This window comes from Phacochoerus africanus, chromosome 8, assembly GCF_016906955.1.
Source record: "Phacochoerus africanus isolate WHEZ1 chromosome 8, ROS_Pafr_v1, whole genome shotgun sequence".
NCBI classification, from domain to species: domain Eukaryota; kingdom Metazoa; phylum Chordata; class Mammalia; order Artiodactyla; family Suidae; genus Phacochoerus; species Phacochoerus africanus.
The window spans coordinates 60,903,133-60,930,114 of NC_062551.1; the positions used below are offsets into that span (position 1 = coordinate 60,903,133).

General features: G+C 54.5%; 2 protein-coding genes across 3 annotated transcripts; both read right to left on the bottom strand.

Annotated features, from left to right (window-relative positions):
• Positions 1–276: 276 nt before the first annotated feature.
• LOC125133435 (uncharacterized) lies at positions 277–11,243 on the bottom strand. 2 transcript variants are annotated; one of them, XM_047791554.1, is made up of 7 exons: positions 11,103–11,243; positions 8,780–8,875; positions 8,047–8,138; positions 6,078–6,183; positions 3,353–3,448; positions 2,626–2,717; positions 277–574 (listed from the first exon to the last, which is right to left on the bottom strand). In XM_047791554.1, exons 2-7 carry the CDS (start codon positions 8,856–8,858, stop codon positions 392–394), a joined length of 648 nt encoding a protein of 215 aa, XP_047647510.1. In that variant the 5' UTR covers positions 8,859–8,875; positions 11,103–11,243; the 3' UTR covers positions 277–391. The 2 variants fall into 2 exon arrangements, with proteins under 2 accessions (XP_047647510.1, XP_047647511.1); XM_047791555.1 differs by lacking the exon at positions 11,103–11,243 and adding an exon at positions 11,028–11,060.
• A 3,605-nt stretch (positions 11,244–14,848) lies between these two features.
• On the bottom strand, positions 14,849–26,626 carry LOC125133039 (uncharacterized). Its single transcript, XM_047791021.1, is given in 8 exon segments — positions 14,849–15,146; positions 17,179–17,270; positions 17,931–18,026; positions 20,158–20,263; positions 23,488–23,579; positions 24,208–24,247; positions 24,249–24,304; positions 26,477–26,626. Coding segments are annotated over 7 exon segments (648 nt in total). The 5' UTR covers positions 24,288–24,304; positions 26,477–26,626; the 3' UTR covers positions 14,849–14,963.
• Between the last annotated feature and the right edge of the window lie 356 nt (positions 26,627–26,982).

Below are 26,982 nucleotides of genomic sequence, written 5' to 3' on the forward strand. Positions count from 1 at the left end.
TAGATGTGGTCATGTGACTGTGTTCTAGCCAATGAGGGTAGAGGAAAAGTGATGTGGGCATCTTGCAGGAGTTGCCCTTTGAAGGACTCAAGTGTGTCTTCCCCTTCCCTCCTCCCCTCCTGCCCGTGACCCAGGAAGTGGATTGGATGTGGGGGTGAGCCCTCCCCAGACACACGGCACAGAGCACCAGGACCAGAGGACCCAGGCTGCCCAGCTCCACAGGATGGCAACCGCCGGGCCCTGGGAGTTTTACACACAGACCACCACCACCAGAGAGACATCTACTTCCGTTTATTTAAGCAGCTGTATTTGGGGGTTTACATCACAGGAGCCCAGCATGCACGGTTTGGGGGTGCCCAGTCAAGAGCGGGAAGCAGAGGGATCTCAGGAATTAGGAAGCAGAGACAAAGCTGAGACAGCACAGGGGGCACTCCCACACCTTGACTTCATGAAACTCCAGAACAGGCAGAGGAACGAAGGTGCAATTTGAGTCAGGCTTGGAAGGTTCAGGAGGAACTTGGGCATCCGCGTCAGAGTCATCTTGCTCCAAGGAATAGGTGAAGCAGACACTTGGCTGGAAGGAAAGGGAACAGAGGAGAAAGAGGAGAATGTTAGTGTCCACTAGAGACATTTGGGGTCAGACCATTCTTTGCAGTGGCAGGGATGGGGGGGGGGCGTCCTGTGCATTTCAGGATGTTGAGCACCATCCCTGGCCTGTGCCCACAAGGTACCAGAAGTTTTATCCCTTCAGGTGTGACAACTAAAAATATTTCCTGACATTGAGGGTGTCCCCTGGAGGATAAACTGCCTCTGGTTGAGAATCACTGCCTGATCCCACACTTCTGTGCTCTTGGTTAGGAGAAGATAGAGACTTTCTACCTCACACATTCATGGCCATGGGACCCAGGCTGAGAGATTTGGGATTCTCCATGCCCTCAGCTGAGGGGGGGCTCAGTGGGCACAGGGCCTGAAATGGACCAATCAGAGCACTCTCCGCTTCTAGGTTACTTGGTTCATCTACAAGTGTCTTCCCACTGATTTCTTATTAGTCAATTGCATGAACAAAACAAAAATGAAAAATTATGCAGTGGAAAAATGGGACAAGCATCTTGGCCAAGTGGATGAAAACTCCCACCACCAACGATGGCAGACAGACCTCATGTGCCTCTAGATGGGTGCAATAAGAGGCAAAGAAATGTTGAGATTTTCCAGATTAGAGAAAACTAAAGATGTGTTACTAAAGACAACAGCTGGTGTTGAAGGTCAAAGAATGCTAAAAACCAGTACATAGCAAATGAACAAAATGGGTGTATGGACAGTCGATAAGATGAAAATGCATAACAAGGCTACAAACAGGAAGTTTACAACAGTCCCACACTTATATAAGAGAATATTCTATTTCTAAGTCAATACACATTGAGGAATAGAGAACACAGAAATTGAAAAAATGTTAAAATTGGTGAATTCGAATGATCTTTATACTGTTTTGGCAAAATCCGTGGCTTCTAAATTCTTTAATAAGAAAATTTCTGGAGTTCCCGTCGTGGCGCAGTGGTTAACGAATCTGACTAGAAACCATGAGGTTGCGGGTTCGGTCCCTGCCCTTGCTCGGTGGGTTAACGATCCGGCGTTGCCGTGAGCTGTGGTGTAGGTTGCAGACGCGGCTTGGATCCCGCGTTGCTGTGGCTCTGGTGTAGGCCAGTGGCTACAGCTCCGATTCAACCCCTAGCCTGGGAACCTCCATATGCTGCGGGAGCGGCCCAAAGAAATAGCAAAAAGACAAAAAAGAAAAAAAAAAAAAAGAAAGAAAATTTCTAAAGAGTCCTCCCTGGCACTGTTGCAGGCACTAAGAGGAAGACGTCCTTAGGCGCATCCTAACCCTGTGCCTCCCCTGACCTCTCCCCTCTACCCCCCTGGCTCCTATTGGAGCCCCTCCAGGCGCCCCTCCTGCATTTTAAGAATCCCAGAGGTGGAGAAGATGCCTTATTGGTCAATATTGACTCACATGGTCAACCCTGAGCCAATCACGGTGAACATTGCCTGCTCTGATTGGCCAAGGGCACACCTGGAGCCCCTTTGCGGATGGGATCAGACTCATGTAAGTAAATAGAAGACAGGTGTCTCCCACGAAAAATCAAGGGTGTTAACAGTGCAAGGAGGAATGGGTACAGGTGGTGAAGCTTCCACAGCGACCACTCCCTCATTCATTCCTTCGTTTATGCAGCTCATCTGTTCTGTGCTCCAGAGATGCCTCATTGAGGGCCGAGGAGGTTGCTGCCCCTACAGTGCTACTCTAGTAGGGAACACGGATGATAAACAAACGGACACAAAGTATGCTCTCAGGTAGCAATAATATCTCTGAAGAAAACCCAGCAAGGCAAGGCGTTAGGAAGGGATGAAGAAGTGTCCAGGGGAGGCTTCCTGGAAGAGGTGACATCCAGCAGGTACTGGAATTATGAAAGAGAAAGAGGAGGGAAGGGATAGCATCCTTAAGAAAAACCACCCCCCGCAAGATGGGGCCACATCCTGGGGGGACCTAGGGGCACCCAGTGCGGCAGAGGGGTGGTGCATGTGCCTCTCAGAACCCAGGGCCTCTGGTCAAAGGGAGGAAGCAGGCAGGCTCACCATCGGGCAGATGGGCAGCACTCGGAATGACATCCTCCCCTTCATTCTGGGGGGCTTCTTTGGCGGCTCCTCGGGGGTCACAGAGAGCAGGGCTGAGGGAGGAAGACAGACTCATGAGATCGTCTTGCCCTCTGAGGCTTAAAACTCCCTAATGGTAACATTTTCATCACGAAACCAGAGGCAAGAGCTAACATGTGCACAGTACTTGCTATGTGCCAGGCAGTCCTTAAAGGGTTTTACACAGAGTAGCCTGTTTGGGTGTTCACAAGACCCTCAAGATGCTAACTAGGTTCATCCCATTTTCATATGAGGAAGCTGAGGCTCAGACAGGTAGGGACACCTGCTGGAGGTTGCACAGCAATGTCTGCAGGCATGCACTAATCGCATCCCCAAGGCCCACAGGGATCAGACAGGGAGTGTCAGTGAGGGGAGGGGCTGGAGTAAGACAACAGGGGTGTCCAGGCCACAAAGAGGAGACCAGGTGGCTTCCAGCTCCCAGGAGACATCCCTGCAGCCTCCGAGCCAGGGAGCAACAGGACCCACTGACATCCGGTGATGTGGGGGGCTCCATCCTGGGTGCCCCTCGGGGCCCTCCCTCCCCACGAGGAGCCACTGGGAGAAGCTGGGGCTGGGGCCAGGCTGCAGGGCCACCCCTTGCCCCCCAGCCCAGCCCTGGAGACCCTCCCCACTCCCCCTGCCCACAGCTTTCCACCCAGGGGTCTCTCACCTCCTTTCTCAGGCGGCTTGGTCTTCACCTCCTCGGTGGGGGTGTCCTTGCCCTCGATGGTGCTGAGAGGCAGCATCATGACACGACAGGCCTTCCCTGTGGGCAGGAGACCAGGGCAGGGAGTGCCTGGGCTGAGCAGCCAGATGGCCGGGGGTGACCCAGCCCTGCCCTCACATGGGGGTGGACACGGGCAGCTATGGCCCCCAAGTCCTCGGGTCCCCCCATCCAAGGGGAAGTGTCAGGGCCCTGAAGGGGCAGCTCAGCGGACCCGGTATCAGAGGGCCTCTGGTGTCTGGCATACAGCAGGCACTCAGTAAGTGCCCTCCTGGCCGGCACTGCCAGGGCCGCATGCCAGCCCTGTCCTAAGGCTCCGGGGCAGCCTGGCCACATGGCTCAGACCAGCACCGCCCCTGCCTGGCCTGGGCCCCCTTCTGGTCCAGGAGGCTCAGTGACTGCCTCTCAGGGCTGCTGGGAAGGGGAGGGGCTGCTCGGTGGACCCCTCCCCACAGCCCCTGGGGAGGGGCGGGCGCTGCAGGAGGTGCTTGGCAGCAGGCTCAGCTGTGGGGTCCTGGGACCCTGCCTCCTCCCCAGGTTCACCCCGGGCAGGACTTGGCCCGTGTATGTGTGGGGAGGGGGGGATTGGGGGGATTCCTGCCTGACAGTCAGTGGCTGAGAGGTCTCAGGGGTCAAGTTTGCTGGACTGAACATCGGCATTTTAACAAATACACAACAAATGGAAATTGGAGTTTCAGATGCACAAATCACTTTTTAAGTAAAAGTAGGCTTCAAACACCTCATGGGTCATGTCTACGTTAAAAATCATTTTTAGGAGTTCCTAGCACAGCTCAGGAGAAACGAATCTGACTAATATTCATACGGACGTAGGTTCCATCCCTCGCCTTGCTCTGTGGGTCAAGTATCCCACACTGCTATGGCTGTGGTGTGGGCCAGTGGTTATAACTCCGATTTAACCCCTAGCCTGAGAATCTCCATATGCCACAGGTACAGCCCTAAAAAGCAAAAAATAAAATAAAAATAATTTTTATATATTTTTAGTTAATTATGTTTCAATATAAGCAAGTCCCATGAAATATGTGGGACATACTTATACTAAAAGATAATTATTTATTTGAAATTCAAATTTAAGCAGGCGTCCTGTATTTTCCTTGCAAATTCTGATTTAGGGGTTGTTTATCCTCTTGTGAGCTCAGCTTTCTCCTCCATGAAAATGAGGAAATAAATGATTAAACATGAGGAAAACATATATACACACACACAGAGATCCTCAGAACACATTTTTTTTTTTTTTTGGTCTGTTTAGGGCTGCACCCATGGCATATGCATATTCCCAGGCTAGGGGTCAAATCAGAGCTGTAGCCACCAGCCTACACCACAGCCACAGCAACGCAGGATCTGAGCTGCACCTGTGGCCTACACCACAGCTCATGGCAATACCGAATCCTTAACCCACTGAGCGACGCCAGGGATCAAACCCGCATCCTCATGGACACAAGACAGGTTCATTACCACTGTGCCACAATGAGAACCCTCCTCTAAGCCTTTTAAAGAAGCAAAAGACCCATCACGGACCCTCACACATCATTCTGCAAACACAATGTGCATCATATATTGGGAACAGCAGACAAGTACCTACACACAAAATTGTAAGAAACGTATTTTCAGATGAACGTCAAGGAAACCACGGCATTAGGACACAAACACACCTGCAGCCACACTCCAGGAAAGCTGAGATACCCACCTCACTGGGGTGGGGGGCAGACCTGCTTGTCAGTGCTGGTCACCCTGCTCACACGCAGTTGTAGACACACACACACAACTGCAGACACACAAGCTGAAACTACACGCCATCCTCTCCAACACAGTTGCCCTCCGCCTGGCCCTCCCAGCCCACCCTCCGTCCCACCCAGGCCCCTCCCCAGAGCCCGCCCCGCTCACACGCGCCCCCAGCACAGCTCCCAGCCCCCACCCGCAGCCACGCAGACGCCCAGCATCACTGGAGGCTCAGAGCAGTTTTCCCAGCGCCCTTCTCACCTGCGACTCTTCTTGTGGGTCCTCAGTGAGCCCCCAGACACATCCCGAGGGCCTTCCTGTCCTTCCCTGTCCCTCCCCGCCTCCCAATTACCCTCCGGACTCCCCCGCCCCCGCCCCCGCCCCGTCATCTTCCCAAGTCCTGTGGGACCAACTCGGGAACCGGCCCCCATCGTCCCCCTGACTTCTCCAGGGTCCGCAGCACCCGCATCCCTCCTGCCTCCTTCACCAAACTGCCAAGTCCCCAGAGCTGCCCCTCCCATCCCCTAAAGTCTGGGGAGCAGGACCCAGGCTCCCCTGGACCAGTCCTGGACGGAGTCCCCGCCATCCTCTACCCCAGACACCCGCGCTTCCTCTGCCCCATCCAGTCTCCCCTCCTCCTAGCGGCCAGAGAAAGCCTAGAACCCAGAGATGCTGAGAGGCTTACAAGTGTGCGAGGTCGCCAGCCGTCCTCAGCTGAGACGCAGGCTCCTCAAAGAGCCCCACTCCGCACAGCCTCAGGTCTCTGGGGCTCCCTGGCAGCAGTTTCCGGCACCCCATGGGCCCGAACGCACCAACACATCCTCTCTGGGCACCTCTGTCTGCAGCGCCATCCCCACCCCCCACGCCCCGGCTCCAGTGCTGCACCCACACCGCGATGGGACACCCTCTTCAGAGCTGTGGCCAAGACACTGACCTCCAGACCCAGGTTCTCTCCAGGCTGCCGGGCAGGAGCGGAGGCGCTTGCTCAGTGTCTGTTCTGGGCCACCGCCCACGGCTGCCTCAGAAGATTCCCACGGTAGCTGTGGAAGAATCACGTGAGTGAGGTGATCATTCTCCCGCACAACCCGCACCCCTGACCCCACCCCGCCCCCAGCAGAAACACAGGCATCAGAGTGTTCCCTGCAATTTCACTGTTCCTGTGTATGGGGTTGGGGGGGGTGTACTTCCTCCTCCTCACGGGTTAGAAAAACCGATTTAGATTCATGGGCACATTTTCAGTGGAAGAGAATCAGTTTTGCAGGTAATAAGACCAAATCGTATTTCTTAAACTTGTTCTTCGAATATGGAGAAACGCATGCCACGTACATAAGGAAACACAGGTATTTTCTCACAGCAGGGCCACATCCTCACTTTCTGGGGGCTTCACTGTGTGATAATTCTGATAACTTGGGAGATGCAAACTGGTCCTGAGACAGAACCTTCTGGGATCATGGACATGCCCTCAAACGGCACCGATACGGTGATCACTGCTCACGTTTGGCAGCTGAAACCTGCCTGGAGAAGCTGGGAAATGGTGTTTTGAATTTTACTTGATTGATTCATTGACATTGAAGTAGCCACAGGCAGTTAGTTAGTGGTTACTGTGCAGGAGAGCAAGGAAACTACACCTGAATTGCTTCTCAAAAGCACGACCTCAAGTGCCTCGGGATGTGGTGTCTTGAGAAGGACATGGCCTCATTTCGGTGGTGTGTCAGAGATCTCAGACTGCCCTGCACCTCGTTAGGGGAAAAGGGTAAAAAAAAAAAAAGCCGCAAAGACCCCACAAAACCCCCATCAATAAGGCACAGGATGAGACCCAGGACTTCAAAATTGGCGGTCCATTAGGAGGCAAAGGAAGGCTGAGGAGATTTTTTCCAGCTTAAAGAGAACTAAAGTCTCATTACTAAGCACAATACCCGGCCCTAGAAGGGATCTTGTGTAGCAAGAAACTTGTGAAGAAACATGCTAACAATCAGTCAATTGGGACGATCTTTATGCTGTTTTTGCAAAATCTGTGACCCTTACATTCTTTTCTAATATGAAGATTTACAAGGAGTGCCCCGTGGCACCGTCGCAGGCACTATTAGGAAAGATGTTCTTGCTGGCATCCTCCCACTGTGCTTCCCCTGACCTCTTCCCTTGCCCCCCCACCCCCGTGGACCCTCCAGGCTCCTGTCCTGCCTGTGAAGAGCCCCAGAGATAGAGACATTGCCTCATTGGCCAAGGCTGAGTCACATGCCCAGCCCTGAACCAATCACGGTGAACCTGGGCATTGGCTGTTCTGCAGGAGCACACCTGGAGCAGGTTTGAGGATCGGATCGGATCCATCCTAAGCACATTCAGACAGGTGGTCCCCCCCTAAAGCAAGAGTTCAGCAGGAGATGGGGGATTGGATCCAGGTGGGCAAGGCCACAGCTGCCTGCCTCACAGGGACCACTCCCTAATTCATTCCTTCGTTTATTCAGCCCACGTGCATACAGTGCCTGCCCTTCATCTGTCACATGCTGAGGGATGTGTCACTGAACAATAGAGGCAGTTCCTGCTCCCACAGAACTACTCTAGTGGGGGAGACAGATGATAAACAGATGCAAGACATGCTCTCAGGTAGCAATCATTATGCTGAAGAAACCTCAGCAAGGAAAGAGATTAGAGAGCAATGGGGCAAAAGTGAGAAAGGGGGGCTTCATGGAGGAGATGATAAAGGGAGTGGTGCTCAGAATTAAGAGAAGGAGGCAGGAAAGTGAGCAGCATCCCCAAAGAAACCATCCCCACAGGATGGAGCCACACTCGAGTGGTGAGTAGACAAGGGGGCATCCAGCCCCCCAAGGGTCTCTGCTGGACCGAGAGGGTGGATGTGCCTGACCTCTCAAAACCCAGGGGCCTCTGGTCAAAGGGAGACTTACCACAGTACAGAACGGCAGGAATCTGAACGACATCGTTCCCTTCATTCTGGGGGGCTTCCTTGGCGCCTTATCATGGTTCTCAAAAAACAGGACTGTGGGGGGGTAGGGAGGAAAGACTCATGAGACCTTCTTGCCTTCTGAGGCTTGAGAAACTCAAAAATAATAAAATCTTCATCATGAGACCAAAACCGAGGTCTATTGTGTTGGATACTGGCTATGTGCCACATACGCTTTTTAAATTTTAAACATAAGTAGCCTATTTGGGTGTTCACAAGACCCTCAAGATGCTAACTAGGTTCATCCCATTTTCATATGAGGAAGCTGAGGCTCAGACAGGTAGGGACACTTGCTGGAGGTTGCACAGCAATGTCTGCAGGCATGCACTAATCGCATCCCCAAGGCCCACAGGGATCAGACAGGGAGTGTCAGTGAGGGGAGGGGCTGGAGTAAGACAATAGGGGTGTCCAGGCCACAAAGAGGAGACCAGGTGGCTTCCAGTTCCCAGGAGACATCCCTGCAGCCTCCGAGCCAGGGAGCAACAGGACCCACTGACATCCGGTGATGTGGGGGGCTCCATCCTGGGTGCCCCTCGGGGCCCTCCCTCCCCACGAGGAGCCACTGGGAGAAGCTGGGGCTGGGGCCAGGCTGCAGGGCCACCCCTTGCCCCCCAGCCCAGCCCTGGAGACCCTCCCCACTCCCCCTGCCCACAGCTTTCCACCCAGGGGTCTCTCACCTCCTTTCTCAGGCGGCTTGGTCTTCACCTCCTCGGTGGGGGTGTCCTTGCCCTCGATGGTGCTGAGAGGCAGCATCATGACACGACAGGCCTTCCCTGTGGGCAGGAGACCAGGGCAGGGAGTGCCTGGGCTGAGCAGCCAGATGGCCGGGGGTGACCCAGCCCTGCCCTCACATGGGGGTGGACACGGGCAGCTATGGCCCCCAAGTCCTCGGGTCCCCCCATCCAAGGGGAAGTGTCAGGGCCCTGAAGGGGCAGCTCAGCGGACCCGGTATCAGAGGGCCTCTGGTGTCTGGCATACAGCAGGCACTCAGTAAGTGCCCTCCTGGCCGGCACTGCCAGGGCCGCATGCCAGCCCTGTCCTAAGGCTCCGGGGCAGCTTGGCCACATGGCTCAGACCAGCACCGCCCCTGCCTGGCCTGGGCCCCCTTCTGGTCCAGGAGGCTCAGTGACTGCCTCTCAGGGCTGCTGGGAAGGGGAGGGGCTGCTCGGTGGACCCCTCCCCACAGCCCCTGGGGAGGGGCGGGCGCTGCAGGAGGTGCTTGGCAGCAGGCTCAGCTGTGGGGTCCTGGGACCCTGCCTCCTCTCCAGGTTCACCCCGGGCAGGACTTGGCCCGTGTGTGTCGGGGGGTGGGGGGATTGGGGGGGATTCCTGCCTGACAGTCAGTGGCTGAGAGGTCTCAGGGGTCAAGTTAGCCAAATTCAACATCATCGTACAGTAAATCCACGACAAATGGAAATTTCAATTTCAGAGACAGAAAGCATTTTTGTATTATAGGTAGGTCCCCAAACCCTGCATGAAACATGTCTATATAAGAAAAACATTTATTTAATATACTAAATAATATTTAACTATATATGTTCCGTGAAATATTGGGACATTCTGATACCCAAAGGTAATTCATTATTTATCTGATATCAAATTAAACAGGTGTCCTGTATTTTACCCGCAACCTCCAAATCAGGGGTTATTCAATCTCTTGTGCTGTCAACTTTCCCCTCCACAAAAATGAAGAAAGTTAACTATTAATCACGAAGATTAAATATGACTAAATAGACACACACAGGCATATACACCTTCAGAACACCCGATCTGGTAACTGAGAGCCAAACCCCTTGCTCTAAGCCTTTTTAAGAAGCAGCAGAGGCAATCACAGCTCTTTACACGCAATCATGCAAATACAAGGTGCTTCAAATAGCGGGAACACTTGCCCAGGGACACACACACAAAATTGTTAAACACACATTTTCAGATGAACACGGAGGAAACCAGGCATCAGGACACAAATATCTGCAGACACTCCCCAGGGACACTGAGCCGCCCACCCCTCAGGGGGCAGACCTGCTTTTCAGTCCTGAAGGCCCTTCTCACACGCAGTTGTGGGTGTGCGTGTGCGTACACACACACACACACACTCGGGACACGCACAACTGCAGACGCTCAAGCTGAAAAAAACAAGTCACCCCCCAACACGACTTCCCTCTGGAGGACACCCGGGACCCTCCCCCAGAGCCTGCCCCCCACCCCGCGCCCCCCTGGGCTCCCAGCCCCCACCCACAGCCAAGCAGCACGCACAGAATCCCTGGAAGCTCGAGAGCTGTTTTCCAAGAGACCTTCTCTGCCGTGAATCTTCATATGCGCCCTCAGCGGACCCACCAAGCATCCGGAGGGGTTGCCCCCAGTCCACTGAATGGCGCTTTGGGGTCCTCCCCAAATCATGCTATGATATTCCGTTCCAACAACTCTTTACCTGGCCGCCCTTATCCCCAAAGGACGCCTCAGGTTTGCTGAACACACACACACACACACACACACACACACACACACACACACACACACCCCGGCTTCTCCATCCAACTGCCAAGTCCTCAGGTCTGTCCCTGCAGCCCCTGCACGCTGCGACCGCGACCGACGCTCCTCCGCCACCCGTCCCGGACGGAGTCTCCGCCGTCCCCCACCCCAGACACCCCACCTCCGCCACCCCTCCCGTCTGCCCCCTCCCAGGGGCCCCAGACATCCCAGTACCTGCAGCCGCCCCCTGCCCCCTCCCCGGCTCCAAGGGCGAGGACCCCGACTGTCCTCGGGGGCGGGTGGGAAACGGGCTCCTCAAGCAGCCCCACTGCGTGCGAGAGACCCTGTCTCCGGGGCTCGCAAGCAGCAGCTCCTGCTCCCCAGCTGCTCTGAACCCACCCGCGCAGCCTGGTTTGGTGCCACTGCCCTCCGCGCGCCCGGACCCTGCAGACCCACCCGCAGCGCCGCGCCCCGCGCTGCGCACTCGCCCCGATGGCGGGGACCCTTCGCAGCTGCAGCCTCGGAACTGACCTCCGGACCCGGGTGCTGTCTGGGCCCCTGGGCGGGAGCGGGCGGGCGGGCTCAGTGCCTGTCCTCGGCGCCTGCACCAGCCTGGCTCCGGAGATGCCCCGGGGACGCTGTGGACGAACTCGCGCGAATGAACGGGACCGAGTCGCCGAGCGACAGGCGCAACCCCCCCCACCCCGCCCCCAGCACGAGTCAGGTGGTTCAGACCGTCTCTGACACCAGCACAGGCGTCAGTGTTCTCTGCAATTTGATTATTAGCAGGGAGGGTCGGGGGCCTCTTCCTCCTCGTTCCTTGGTGCTTTAGGAGGTTGCCACGGGCACGTTTTCAGGGGAAAAGAATCGATTGTGCAGGTAATAAAGGTAGGTAGCATTTCTAAACTTGGTCTGCGAATGGGAAGAAACACATGCCACCCACGGAGAAACGCATGTATGGAGCGTGTGCGCTGAACCCCAACACGAGATCTCTTTTACACTGTGTCACAGTCACAACAGATCCAGGGTTTCCCTCCTTTTTCTAACCATTCTCACGCTTGCACAAGTATTGACTTTAGTTTGGCATCTATAAATCAAGATCAGTCTCCTTTTTTGTCAAGAGCGCTATGCCAAATATGTTAAGCTTTCTGGGGTCTGGTCTGTGTCACAGCTATGTGGTTGTGCATGAAAGCAGCCGGGATTATAAGAAAGGAATGCATGCAGTTGTGCCAACAACCCTTATTTACATGAGAGGCTGTGGGCTGGGTGCCCATACCCTGCCCACCCCTGACCTGGGGGATTTTCTGAGACCCCAAGACACCCAATCGGCCCTGAGGACAGAAACTTCTGTGGCCATGGATATGCTCTCTATCTGCCCCATCCAGTATGGTGCCCACTGCCCACATCTGGCCATTGAGTCCTGTCTGGAGAGGCTGAGACTGGGCTTTGAATTTTGGTTAAGATTGATTCATTGATACCAAAGTAGCCACAGGCAGTGAGTTCATGGTTACAGTGCAAGGGGTGCAGGGAAACGAAACCTGAACTCCTTTCTAAGTGGAGTTCCCCATAGTGACACTATTGAGGTCTAATGCCCATGCCTTCTTTGTGCAAGAGTTCTTCCTGGTGCATCGCCCCATGTTCAGAAGATCCTTGGTCCCTCTCCATTGGAGCCAGGTAGCACCACCAAGCTGAGACAACCAGAAATATCCCCAGCATTGTGGGGAAGTTCCAGGAGGGGGTGGCGGAGCCTCAGCCCAAATGAGAACTTCTGGTCTACCAAAAAATTTCTAAGCAGACATGAAGGAAATCTCAGCCACCTAGGTTCCCCTATTTTGCCTGCTAGGGGATTTTGGTGTGCATTCCAGCTAAAGGTCCTTTCACACCTCATGAGATTACTTCTGTTTTCTACATGACTTTTCCAGCGGAATGTGAGGGAGGAAGCCAGCCCCAAGCTCCCCCACCAGTGGTGCCTGGACCCAGCATCCTTGCACTTTGGATTTTGCAGAGACGCTAAGGGTTGAACCATCAGGGAAAGCTTTCCCACACTCAGGAAACACATGGGGCTTCTCTCCAGTTACCATGCTCTGATATCTCTGCACACGGATTTACACAGGAAATCCTTCCTTCGTCTCTCACACCGGTACCTATAATCCTCCTTGAGGCTTGTCTGATGCTTGAAAGGGCCTCTTGGCTGGTGAAGTCTCCCCCACACTCCTGCTTCCCTCCCAGGTGCCTGGCTGGTGAATCTCTTTGGTTCTGACTGGTGAGAGACAATGGAAGCTGGGGATGTGATCACAACTCTGCATTGTGGTAGCTTGCACACATGGCCCCCAGTGTCCACCCTGACTCCTGTCCACACCCTTTAGTATTCAAGTCTGCAGCGCCCTTCCGTTCTGAATCTGCACTCGGCCATGGAACTTGCTTTGGCCAACGAGATGCTGACAAAATGTGATTCAGGCAGAAGCTTGGAAAGGGCTGGAGAAACTGGCATGGATTTCTCTCTTGGGCAACTCCCCCTGCCATGAGGATGACCAGGCCCAGGCCAGCAGCTAGAGGAGGAAAGATAAGTAGGGCAGGGCCACGTCTCTGTAGTCCCCCAAGAGAAGCCAGCCTAGGTGAGCTGACCACCAGCATCTTCCAGGCATCTGGAGGAGCCCAGAAACATCACCAGAGCCACCTCCCAACCCCCTTGAAGTTTGCCAATGAGAGGATGTTGCCCAGCAGGCACGTCTGCCTAAATTTACCCTGAAATGAGTTCAGAGTAGAGATCATGGTGAGAACTCCAGGCTCTGGGGAAAGGGGCAAGAAAGGGGCCTTAGACAATTACATATTTTCAGGAGAAAAATAATGTGAACCAAGATTTTTGCATCTTCCCTTACTGAAGTCACCGATGGAGAAGTCTATACTTCATGACCAACAGTAACCTGGTCCTGAGGTGTGTGTTTGACTGCATGGACCGTCTTCTCCAAAATCACATAGAAACTGATCTCCTACTTACCTGTCCTGAGCAGGTTCTCAGAGCTCTCTGAGAAGCCATCTCCTGAAATATATTCCTCAGTGAGTCTCCAAATAAAACAGAAACTCACAGCTCTCACCTTATGCAACTTTACATCAGTTGCCAAGACCAGTGGATCTTATTACTCTTAAGCTACATTATTTGGCTAAACATAAAGCTACAAGCACATGCCAAGTATGTATGTGCTATCCAAAGAGGTGAGTGAGGAGATGCTCTGAGGGCTGGAAGAGGCTCACACAGATGGAAGACCATCTGGGAACCTCCCAGGTCCACATCTGTGAGGGAGAGACCAGGATGGTTCAGGGCACAGACTCTGGAGCCAGACTGCCTGGGTTTGGACCTTGGCTTGGCTACTTAGGATCTGTGTGACCTGAAGCAAGTGACATGAGCTCTCTGTGCCTCTGTTCTCTTAGCTCAGAAAGACAGATAATAACCCATCCCTGGAGTCCCCCTCGTGGCTCAGTGGAGGTGAATCTGACTAGCATCCATGAGGTGCTTGGCCTTGCTCAGGGGGTTTAGGATCCAGCCTTGTGGCGGCTGTGGTGTAGGCCAGTGGCTACAGTTCCGATTTGACCCCTCATCTGGGAAACTCCATATGCCGAGGGTGTGGCCCTAAAAAAAAAAAAAGACAAAAAAAGAAAAAGAAAACAACTCATCCCATGGTTGTGAGGATTAAGTAGATCAAAAGGGGTAAAGAAATTAGTTCAGTGCCTACCATGTGGTCCCTGCTAAAGAAATGTTCGTTATTCTAATTAATCGTGTAAATATGGAGGGAATCCTACTCAATGGGAGACAGATACCAAACTGAAGAGTCAACTTATTCTTGCATGTAGTCATCACGGCCTAGTGCTTGGGGTGAGTTAACATAACAGACCAGGTCGATGGTGGACACAATATCCAGTCTCCTTTGCTGTAACAACAGAAGCTATTAGGTGAGCACATGATTGCCCAGCTAAGGACTACACTTCCCAGCATCTCTTGCAGCTAGATGTGGTCATGTGACTGTGTTCTAGCCAATGAGGGTAGAGGAAAAGTGATGTGGGCATCTTGCAGGAGTTGCCCTTTGAAGGACTCAAGTGTGTCTTCCCCTTCCCTCCTCCCCTCCTGCCCGTGACCCAGGAAGTGGATTGGATGTGGGGGTGAGCCCTCCCCAGACACACGGCACAGAGCACCAGGACCAGAGGACCCAGGCTGCCCAGCTCCACAGGATGGCAACCGCCGGGCCCTGGGAGTTTTACACACAGACCACCACCACCAGAGAGACATCTACTTCCGTTTATTTAAGCAGCTGTATTTGGGGGTTTACATCACAGGAGCCCAGCATGCACGGTTTGGGGGTGCCCAGTCAAGAGCGGGAAGCAGAGGGATCTCAGGAATTAGGAAGCAGAGACAAAGCTGAGACAGCACAGGGGGCACTCCCACACCTTGACTTCATGAAACTCCAGAACAGGCAGAGGAATGAAGGTGCAATTTGAGTCAGGCTTGGAAAGTTCAGGAGGAACTTGGGCATCCGCGTCAGAGTCATCTTGCTCCAAGGAATAGGTGAAGCAGACACTTGGCTGGAAGGAAAGGGAACAGAGGAGAAAGAGGAGAATGTTAGTGTCCACTAGAGACATTTGGGGTCAGACCATTCTTTGCAGGGTCGGGGGTGCGGGGGGAGTCCTGTGCATTTCAGGATGTTGAGCACGGTCCCTGGCCTCTGCCCACAAGGTACCTGCAGCTTCAGCCCTTCCGGTGTAACACCCCAAAATGTTGCCAGACATTGAGGGTGTCCCCTGGAGGATAAACTGCCTCTGGCTGAGAATCACTGCCTGACCCCATGCTCCTGTTCTCCTGAGTGGGGAAAGTTAGGGACCTTCTACCCCCCACACTCCATGGCTGTGGGACCCAGGTTGAGCGATTTAGGATTCTCCATGCCTGCATCTGATGATGGGGTCAGTAGTGGGCACAGGACGCAAAGTTGACCGATCAGAATGCTGTTTCTAGGTTCCTTGGTTCATCGGCAAGTGTCTCCCCACTGATTTCTTACAGTCAGTTGCATAGAGAAACTAGAGAGTAGGCAGAGGTGAAATGGGACAAGCATCTTATTCAAGTGGATCAAAATGATCCACTAGTGATGCCTGACAGGCCTCTTGTGCCTCTAGATGGCATGTCCTGAGAAGTCGCTGTATCACTTAGGTGGTATTCCAGAGATCACAGCTACCCTGAGTCTCCTTAGGGGGAAAGGGGCGGCGGGGGAATAAACAAACAAAATCTCAAACCATATGCTGCCAAGTGTGATTCTGGTCTTCAAAACTGTCAGGGTCATAAGAGGCAGAGAGAGTTTTTCCAGCTTAGAAAGAGCTAAATATACATTATTAAGCGCAATAGTTGGCCCTGGACCAGACCTTGTATTAGAGGACAAAGAATGCAAAAAAAAAAAAAAAAAAAAAAACCAGGATGTAGCAAATAAACAAAACTGGATTATGGGCAGTAGATGAAAGGGTAGTGTGTATCAGGGTTGATACACTGAGACTGCACATGCGAGAGCATAGTCTTATTTTAAAGTGATAAAGATTGAGGACTATGTTCATATGTATGTCAATATACACACGTGTGTATATGTACACACAGTATATACTCATATATACATATACATATGTACATATATAAAGTAAAAAATGTGAAAAATCGGTGAGTAAGAATGATCTCTATAATGTTTCTGCAAAAGCCATTACTCTCACATTCTTTCCTAATTAGAAGATTCCTGAAGGCGCCACCCTGGCACTGCTGCGGGCGCTAACAGGAAAAATGTTCTTCCGAGCATCCCAAGCCTGTGCCTCCCTGACCTCTCTCCTCTGCCCCTTGGGCTTCCATCATCCCCTCCAAGCCCCAGGCCTGCCTGTTAACCATCCCAGAGATGGCTCAGAGGCCTCAAGGCCAAGGCTCATTGGCCAAGGCTGAGTCATGTGCCCAACCATGGGCCAATCACAACGGACATAGGCATTGCCTGCTCCGATTGGTTAGGGGCACATCTGGAGCCCATTTGCGCATGGAATTAGATCCATCCAATGAGCATAGAAACGGGGGGGGGGTCTCTCAAAAAAAGCAAGGGTGTTAAGAGAAGAAGGAGGAATGGATACAGGTGGTCCAAGCCACAGCAGGGACCACTGCCTTAATTCATTTCTTCATTCTGCCCACCTGTATACTGTGCCTACACTTCCTTATACCAGTTCTGTGCTCCAGAGGAGATTTCTGCACCCAAAGAACTACTCTAGTATAAGACAGATGATGAAACACAGATACGGGGCATGTCTCAGAGAGCAATCATTACTCTAAAGAAAATTCAGCCAGGAAAGAGGTCAGAAAGGAAGGAGGAAGGAGGGCCCAGGGGAGGCTTCCTTGAGGAAGTGACGGTCAGCAGATGCAGGAATTACCAAAGAGAAGGAGAGAGGAAGGGACGGCATGACCAACAAAAACCACCCCCCACACACGATGGAGCCACATTCTGGGGGGACCTAGGGGCACCCAGTGCGGCAGAGGGGTGGTGCATGTGCCTGACCTCTCAGAACCCAGGGCCTCTGGTCAAAGGGAGGAAGCAGGCAGGCTCACCATCGGGCAGATGGGCAGCACTCGGAATGACATCCTCCCCTTCATTCTGGGGGGCTTCTTTGGCGGCTCCTCGGGGGTCACAGAGAGCAGGGCTGAGGGAGGAAGACAGACTCATGAGATCGTCTTGCCCTCTGAGGCTTAAAACTCCCTAATGGTAACATTTTCATCACGAAACCAGAGGCAAGAGCTAACATGTGCACAGTACTTGCTATGTGCCAGGCAGTCCTTAAAGGGTTTTACACAGAGTAGCCTGTTTGGGTTTTACACAGAGTAGCCTGTTTGGGTGTTCACAAGACCCTCAAGATGCTAACTAGGTTCATCCCATTTTCATATGAGGAAGCTGAGGCTCAGACAGGTAGGGACACCTGCTGGAGGTTGCACAGCAATGTCTGCAGGCATGCACTAATCGCATCCCCAAGGCCCACAGGGATCAGACAGGGAGTGTCAGTGAGGGGAGGGGCTGGAGTAAGACAACAGGGGTGTCCAGGCCACAAAGAGGAGACCAGGTGGCTTCCAGCTCCCAGGAGACATCCCTGCAGCCTCCGAGCCAGGGAGCAACAGGACCCACTGACATCCGGTGATGTGGGGGGCTCCATCCTGGGTGACCCTCGGGGCCCTCCCTCCCCACGAGGAGCCACTGGGAGAAGCTGGGGCTGGGGCCAGGCTGCAGGGCCACCCCTTGCCCCCCAGCCCAGCCCTGGAGACCCTCCCCACTCCCCCTGCCCACAGCTTTCCACCCAGGGGTCTCTCACCTCCTTTCTCAGGCGGCTTGGTCTTCACCTCCTCGGTGGGGGTGTCCTTGCCCTCGATGGTGCTGAGAGGCAGCATCATGACACGACAGGCCTTCCCTGTGGGCAGGAGACCAGGGCAGGGAGTGCCTGGGCTGAGCAGCCAGATGGCCGGGGGTGACCCAGCCCTGCCCTCACATGGGGGTGGACACGGGCAGCTATGGCCCCCAAGTCCTCGGGTCCCCCCATCCAAGGGGAAGTGTCAGGGCCCTGAAGGGGCAGCTCAGCGGACCCGGTATCAGAGGGCCTCTGGTGTCTGGCATACAGCAGGCACTCAGTAAGTGCCCTCCTGGCCGGCACTGCCAGGGCCGCATGCCAGCCCTGTCCTAAGGCTCCGGGGCAGCTTGGCCACATGGCTCAGACCAGCACCGCCCCTGCCTGGCCTGGGCCCCCTTCTGGTCCAGGAGGCTCAGTGACTGCCTCTCAGGGCTGCTGGGAAGGGGAGGGGCTGCTCGGTGGACCCCTCCCCACAGCCCCTGGGGAGGGGCGGGCGCTGCAGGAGGTGCTTGGCAGCAGGCTCAGCTGTGGGGTCCTGGGACCCTGCCTCCTCTCCAGGTTCACCCCGGGCAGGACTTGGCCCGTGTGTGTCGGGGGGTGGGGGGATTGGGGGGGATTCCTGCCTGACAGTCAGTGGCTGAGAGGTCTCAGGGGTCAAGTTTGCCAAATTAACATCATCATGACAATAAATCCACAACAAATGGAAACTGGAGTTTCAGATGCTCAAATTTTTTAGTTGAAAATAGGCTTCCAGCACTGCATGGGTCATGTCTACATTAAAAATCATTTTTTATTTATTTCACTACATTATGTTTCATGATAGGCAGGTCCCATGAAGTATTCATGATGTGCTTATATTAAAACATAATGGCTTATTTATCTGAAATTCAGACTTAAGTAAGCATCCTTTCTTTTAGGTGCAGCCTCTGATACAGGGAGTATTTAACATCTTGTGCTGTCAGCTTTGCCCTCCATGGAAATGAGGAAAATTAATGATTAAACATAAGGATTATATATCATTACATAGACACACAACCTCAGAACACACTCTTTGGTTACTTGGAGTCAGACCTCTCCCTCTAACCCTTTCAAAGAAGCATAAGACCCATCACAGACCCCTCACACCTAATCCTGCAAACACAGGCTGCTGCAAATAGTGGGAACCCCCTGACAGGTCCCTACACACAAGATTGTAAGAAACCTGTTTGCAGATGGACACTGAGGAAACCAGGGCATTAGGACACAAACACAACCGCAGACACCCCCAAGGGAAACTCTTGAGAAACCTGCCACGCAGGGGGCCAGGCCTGCCTGTCAGTGTGGATTGCCCTCCTGAAATGCATGTGTGGACATGAGAGCCCACGCGTGCACACACGCACACACACCTGCAGATGCACAAGCTGAAATTACACACCCCCTCCTCCAACACAATTTCCCTCTGCCCGGCCCTCCAAGCATCCCCCCCAGTCCACCCAGGCCCCCCCCGCCCCAGAGGAGCGCCCCCAGGAGACCCCCCAGCCCTATGCACAGCCACACAGCTGTGGGAGGCATCCTCAGAGGCTCAAAAGCTGTTTCCCAAGGGCCCCTTTCCTCGGGGAACCTTCTCAAGTGCCTCAGCGAACCCCAAACACATCCCCAGGGGCTCCTCTTCCCTCCCCACCCCTCGGACTGCCCTCTGGACGCCCCACAGGATCACTTTCCTTGTTCTATTTGGCTAGTTTACTACCTGACCCCCTGACCCCCACCGACCTCTCAGGTGTGCAGAGCTCCGCTCACCTCCTGCCCACCCACCCCCATCAGATCACACGGTCCCCAGGGCCGTCCTTCCCAACCCCTAAAACCTCAGAACCAGGACCAGGCTCCTCCTCCACCTGTTCTGGAGGGAATCCCCGCCACCCCGTCCTCGGGACAGCCTAGCCCCTTATCCGCTCGAGCCTTCTCTCCTCCTGGGGCCCGAGAAATCCTAGGACTTGCAGACACCAGGGGGTTCACGAGGGTCTCAGGACTCTGGCCGCGCTCAGGGCAGACGCGGGCTCCTCAAGGGCTCCGCAGCGCGCGCGCGCCGTCTGGTCTCAGGGGCGTCCAGGCAACGGCCTGAATGCACCTGCATCTCCCGGCTTGGCGCCCCCCCCCCCCGCCTCCCCACGGAGACCCCGCAGCGCTCTCCGAGCTGCACCCCACCCCCAGGACTGACCTCTCGACCCGAGTTCCCTCTGGGCCGCTGGGCAGGAGCCGGTGGGCTTGCTCAGTCCTTGTTCTGGGAGACCAGGCAGGGCTGGTTCGGAAGATGCCCACGGAATCTGGGGACAAACCCGTGCTGATGAGCCGAACCGACTCGCTGAGCAACACGCACCACCCCCACCCCGACCCCAACGAAGGTCAGGTGGTTTAAAGGGTATCTGACACCGGCGCAGGCATCAGAGTTTTCGCCGTCATTTCATTATCAAGGGGAGGGTCGGGGCCCCTTCCTTCTCCTCCTTAAGAGAAAACAATTTAGAAGGCCGGCTCCAGCCCGTTGGAAGTGGACGAGAATCATTTGTGCAGGTAATAAAGGCAGGTAGCATTTCTAAACTTGGTTTACCAATAGGAAGAAACACATGCCACCCACGGAGAAACACATGTATGGAGCATGCGCGATGGACCCAACACAAGCTCTCTTTCCGACTCTGTGTCACAGGCCCAGTAGTTCAAGAGTTTCCCTCCTTTTTTTTTTTTTTTCTTTTTGGCCACCTCGTGGCATATGGATGTTCCCGGGCCAGGCACCGGATCTGAGCTGCAGTTCTGACCTACGCTGCAGCAGTAGCAGCATCAAAGGATCCTTTAATACTGTGGGGCCAAGGATTGAACCTGCGTCCTGGCGCTGATTCTGCAGAGACGCCACTCATCCATTGGCACCACAGTCGGAACTCCTCCCTCCGACCATTCTCTCACTTCCACCTGAATTTACCTGAATTTAGCATCTATGCAAATTAGGATCAGCTACCTTTTTTTCAACTGTTTCATGGCAAATATTTCAGAATTCGGGGCCCTGGGGCTCTGTAGGAGCTTTTCCAGTTTGCACGGGAGCAGCTGGGAATATAAGTGAGGAATGGGTGTATCTGTGCCAACGAACCCTTATTGCCACAACAGGCTGTGGGCTGGGTGGCCATACCTGCCCACCCCTGACCTGGGGGATTTTCTGTGCCAGCTCCGGCAGGAGATAAAGTTGAGAAGTTCCTGTGAAAAGCATAGTCTGTGCAGTAATGTGAACAGATATACATCCTTTTTTAAAGTTGTATTTCATGAAAAGCTGAATCCTGTGAATTGAAAGAGTGTAATATACAAATAGCAACAGAGTCTTGATATAGTTGCAAAAGTTTAAACAACATCCTTCCAAAACAAAAAACAAAAAAAACCCTCCTGAGCCTCGGTCTTCTCGCCTATAAACTGGGATCATTTTAGTTCCTGCCTCACAGGACTCTGGGGAAGGTAAGTGAGGCCATCCACGCAGAGTGCTCAGCACATACCTGACAGGTGGAACATATGCAGGAGATGGTCGCATTCACCTGACTGTACCGGTATCCAATTGGTTAATCTGCCCCAGGCAGAGGCGGTGTCCTGGGCAGGGTACTGGCCAGCCCTGAGTCTCCAAAGGCCCAGGGAACCTCCCGAGGAGCCCAGAGGGTCTGCAAGGGTCTCTTGTGAGAGGCTCCCTTTGGCTGTGCTCATTCGGTCCCTCACAGCACCGAGCCCACACCCTCACTTCCTGGGGGCTTCACCGTGGGACAACCTGATACCCCAAGACACCCAATCGGCCCTGAGGACAGAACCTTCTGTGGCCACGGATATGCTCTCTATCTGCCCCATCCAGTATGGTGCCCACTGCCCACATCTGGCCATTGAGTCCTGTCTGGAGAAGCTGACACTGGGCTATGAATTTTATTCAAGATTGATTCATTGACACTGAAGTAGGCACAGGCAGTAAGTTCGTGGTTACAGTGCAGGGGGGGCAGGGAAACGACACCCCAATTCCTTCTCGACTACAAGACCTCGAGTGCCTTGGGATGTGGTGTCTTGAGAAGGACATGGCACCCCTTTGGTGATGTTCCAGAGATCTCAGACTGCCCTGCACCTCATTAGGGGAAAGGGGTGAGCAATAACAAGACATCAAGACCAACAACACTCATAAAAAGAAAATGTAGGATAAACATATACAATATAACCATCAATCCGGGGCAGGGTGAGACTCTGGTCTCAAAACTGTCAGTCTCAGAAGAGGCAAGAAAAGGTCAAGGAGATTTTCCAGCTCAAGGAGAATTAGGTATATGTTACAAGCACAGTAGCTCATCCTAGCTGGGACCTGGAGTTGGAGGGGGGAAAAAGCCAAAAAGACAGTGTGTAGTAAATTCACAGAGCAGGACCACCAACAGCAGAGGAGAAGGAAGTGTGTGGCAGGATTAAAGCCCACAGGTGATGGGAATCCCACGCTTAGGTAGAAGACGATTCTCTTTCCCAGGCGATGCACACGGAAGTATGTATATGCATCTTGAGAAAACAAAGCACGAAATAGGAAGGTAATCGGTGCATTTGGAGGATTTCTGTACTATGTGTGTAAAATCTTTAATTCTCACATTCTTTCCTAATAAGAAAAGTTTTTAAAGCCTCCTCCCTGGCACGGTTGCGGGCACGGATAGGAAAGATGTTCTTGGGAGCATCCTGAACCCGTGACTCCCTTGACCGCATCCCTCACCCTCACCCCCGCTTCCTGTCAAGGAGGTTCCAGGCTCCTGTCCTGCCTGTGAAGAACCCCAGAGATAGAGAAGATGCCTCATTGGCCAAGGCTGAGTCACATACCCAGCTCTGAACCAGTAACAGTGAACCTGGCGCTACCTGCGCTGTTTGGTCAAGGACACACCTGGAACTGGTTTAAGGACGGGCTCAGATCCACCCTAAGCACACGCAGACAGGTGTCCCCCAAGAAAAATCAAGGGCATTAGCAGAAGAAGCAGGAATGGATTCAGGTGGGCAAAGCCACAGCTGCCTGCCTCCGCAGGGACCACTCCCTAATTCATTCCTTCGTTTATTCAGCCCACGTGCATACAGTGCCTGCCCTTCCTGTCATCTGTCACCTGCTGAGGGATGTGTCACTGAACAATAGAGGCGGTTCCTGCCCCCACAGAACTACTCTAGCGGGGGAGACAGATGATAAACAGATACCAGACATGCTCTCAGGTAGCAATCATTACGCTGAAGAAACCTCAGCAAGGAAAGAGATTAGAGAGCAATGGGGCAAAAGCGAGAAAGGGGGGCTTCATGGAGGAGGTGAAAATAGAGACGAGCTGGGAATTAGGGAAGAGAAGGAGGCAGGAAAGTGAGCGGCACCCCCAAGAAAGCCATCCCCACAGGATGGAGTCGCATCCTTGGGGCGGGGGGGACACGGGGCACCCAGCTCCTGCAGTGTCTCTGCTGGGCAGAGGGGTGATGCATGTACCTGACCTCTCAGAACCCGGGCCTCCGGTCAAAGGGAGGAAACAGGCAGGCTCACCATTGGGCAGATGGGCAGGAGTTTGAATGACACGGTTCCCTTCATTCTGGTGGGCTTCCTTGGCGCCTTCTCGGACTTCTCAGAAGGCAGGGCTGAAGGAGCAAGAAAGACTCATGAGATCATTTTGCTCTCTGAGGCTTGAGAAATGCAATAATAAAATCATCATGAGACCAGTCACAAGAATACCTGTGCAGTGCTTGCTCTATGCCAGGCACTCTTTTAAGATTTTTAAAGGTAAGTAGCTTATTTGGTTGTTCCTAAAAACTCTGTTAGCCACGCCATATCATCCCACTTTAGAGATGAGGAAATCAAGGCACAGAGAAGTTAGGGCATTCACTGGAGGTTGCACAGCAGTGCCTGCAGACATGAGCTTATCGCATCCCCAAGGCCCACAGGGATCAGACAGGGAGTGTCAGTGAGGGGAGGGGCTGGAGTAAGACAACAGGGGTGTCCAGGCCACAAAGAGGAGACCAGGTGGCTTCCAGCTCCCAGGAGACATCCCTGCAGCCTCCGAGCCAGGGAGCAACAGGACCCACTGACATCCGGTGATGTGGGGGGCTCCATCCTGGGTGCCCCTCGGGGCCCTCCCTCCCCACGAGGAGCCACTGGGAGAAGCTGGGGCTGGGGCCAGGCTGCAGGGCCACCCCTTGCCCCCCAGCCCAGCCCTGGAGAACCCTCCCCACTCCCCCTGCCCACGCTTTCCACCCAGGGGTCTCTCACCTCCTTTCTCAGGCGGCTTGGTCTTCACCTCCTCGGTGGGGGTGTCCTTGGCCCTCGATGGTGCTGAGAGGCAGCATCATGACACGACAGGCCTTCCCTGTGGGCAGGAGACCAGGGCAGGGAGTGCCTGGGCTGAGCAGCCAGATGGCCGGGGGTGACCCAGCCCTGCCCTCACATGGGGGTGGACACGGTCAGCTATGGCCCCCAAGTCCTCGGTCACCCCATCCAAGGGGAAGTGTCAGGGCCCTGAAGGGGCAGCTCAGCGGACCCGGTATCAGAGGGCCTCTGGTGTCTGGCATACAGCAGGCACTCAGTAAGTGCCCTCCTGGCCGGCACTGCCAGGGCCGCATGCCAGCCCTGTCCTAAGGCTCCGGGGCAGCTTGGCCACATGGCTCAGACCAGCACCGCCCCTGCCTGGCCTGGGCCCCCTTCTGGTCCAGGAGGCTCAGTGACTGCCTCTCAGGGCTGCTGGGAAGGGGAGGGGCTGCTCGGTGGACCCCTCCCCACAGCCCCTGGGGAGGGGCGGGCGCTGCAGGAGGTGCTTGGCAGCAGGCTCAGCTGTGGGGTCCTGGGACCCTGCCTCCTCTCCAGGTTCACCCCGGGCAGGACTTGGCCCGTGGTGTGTCGGGGGGGTGGGGGGATTGGGGGGGATTCCTGCCTGACAGTCAGTGGCTGAGAGGTCTCAGGGGTCAAGTTTGCCAAATTTAACATCATCATGACAATAAATCCACAACAAATGGAAACTGGAGTTTCAGATGCACAAATTTTTTAGTTGAAAATAGGCTTCCAGCACTGCATGGGTCATGTCTACATTAAAAATCATTTTTTATTTATTTCACTACATTATGTTTCATGATAGGCAGGTCCCATGAAGTATTCATGATGTGCTTATATTAAAACATAATGGCTTATTTATCTGAAATTCAGACTTAAGTAAGCATCCTTTCTTTTAGGTGCAGCCTCTGATACAGGGAGTATTTAACATCTTGTGCTGTCAGCTTTGCCCTCCATGGAAATGAGGGAAATTAATGATTAAGCATGAGGAAAACACGCACAAACACACACACACCCTCAGACCACACAATCTAGTAACTTAGAAACCTCTCCTCTAAGCTTTTTGAAGAAGCAAAAGACCCATCACAAACCCTCAACATAATCCTGCAAATACAAGATGCATCAAATCTTGGGAAGGGCAGCGATACACACACACACACAGTTGTACAAAACAGACGTTTTTAGATGAACACGGAGGGAACCAGGGCATTCGGACACAAACACACCTGCAGAAACACACCTCCAGGGAACGAGACACCCACCACTCAGGGCAGGCCTGCTTGGCGGTACGAATGTCCTCCCCTCTCGCGGTTGTGGACCCACAGCGCATGCACACACACTCGGAAAACACACAAGCCGAAGTAACCCATCACCTCCTCCAAGACAGTTGCCCTCCGCCTGGCCCTCCGAGCCCACCCTCGGTCCCACCCAGGCCCCTCCCCAGAGCCTGCCCCGCTCAGATGCGCGCCCAGCACAGCTCCCAGCCCCCACCCGCAGCCACGCAGACGCGCAGAATCACTGGCGGCTCAGAGCAGTTTTCCCAGCGCCCTTCTCATCTGCGACTCTTCTTACGTGTCTCCGCGAACCCCAGACACATCCCGAGGGGCTCCTCGCCCCTCCCGGCCCCTCAGACTGCCCTCTGGACGCCCCACAGCATCCCTTTCCTATGTTCTGGCCAATTCGCTGCCAACTGACCCCTGACCTCTCAGGTGTGCAGAGCAACCCCCGCCCCCCGCATCACCTGCCTCCTGCATCCAACTGCCAAGTCCTCAGGTCTGTCCCTGCAGCCCCTGCACGCTGCGACCGCGACCGACGCTCCTCCGCCACCCGTCCCGGACGGAGTCTCCGCCGTCCCCCACCCCAGACACCCCACCTCCGCCACCCCTCCCGTCTCCCCCCTCCCAGGGGCCCCAGACATCCCAGTACCTGCAGCCGCCCTCCGCCCCCGCCCCGGATCCAAGGGCGAGGACCCCGACTGTCCCCCGGGGGGAAGCGGGCTCCTCAAGCGGCCCCACTGCGCGCGCAAAGGTCGGGTCACAGGGGCTCCAGGCGGCAGCTCGGCGCCCCGTTGCTCCGACTCACACGCACCCGCTCGCTGGGCGCCTCCTCCCTCCGCGCGTCCGGACCCCGCAGCCCCGACCCGCCGGCCCGCGCCCAGCGTCGCGCCCCGGCCCTGATGGCGCAGACGTGCCAAAGCTGCAGCCTCGGAACTGACCTCCGGACCCGGGTGCTGTCTGGGCCCCTGGGCGGGAGCGGGCGGGCGGGCTCAGTGCCTGTCCTCGGCGCCTGCACCAGCCTGGCTCCGGAGATGCCCCGGGGACGCTGTGAACAAACTCGCGCGAATGAACGGCCCCGAGTCGCTGAGCTACACGCGCAACCCCCCCCACCCCGCCCCCAGCACGAGTCAGGTGGTTCAGACCGTCTCTGACACCAGCACAGGCGTCAGAGTTTTTCGCTGTAATTTCATTAGTACGGGGGAGGGTCGGGGGCCTCTTGCTGCTCATTCTTTAGAGAAAACAATGCAGAAGTTCGCCACAGGCAGGCTGTAGGCGGGCACGAATCGATTGTGCAGGTAATAAAGGTAGGTAGCATTTCTAAACTTGGTCTGCGAATGGGAAGAAACACATGCCACCCACGGAGAAACGCATTTATGGAGCGTGTGCGCTGGACCCCAACACGAGATCTCTTTTACACTATGTGTCACCATGACTCAAGAGTTTC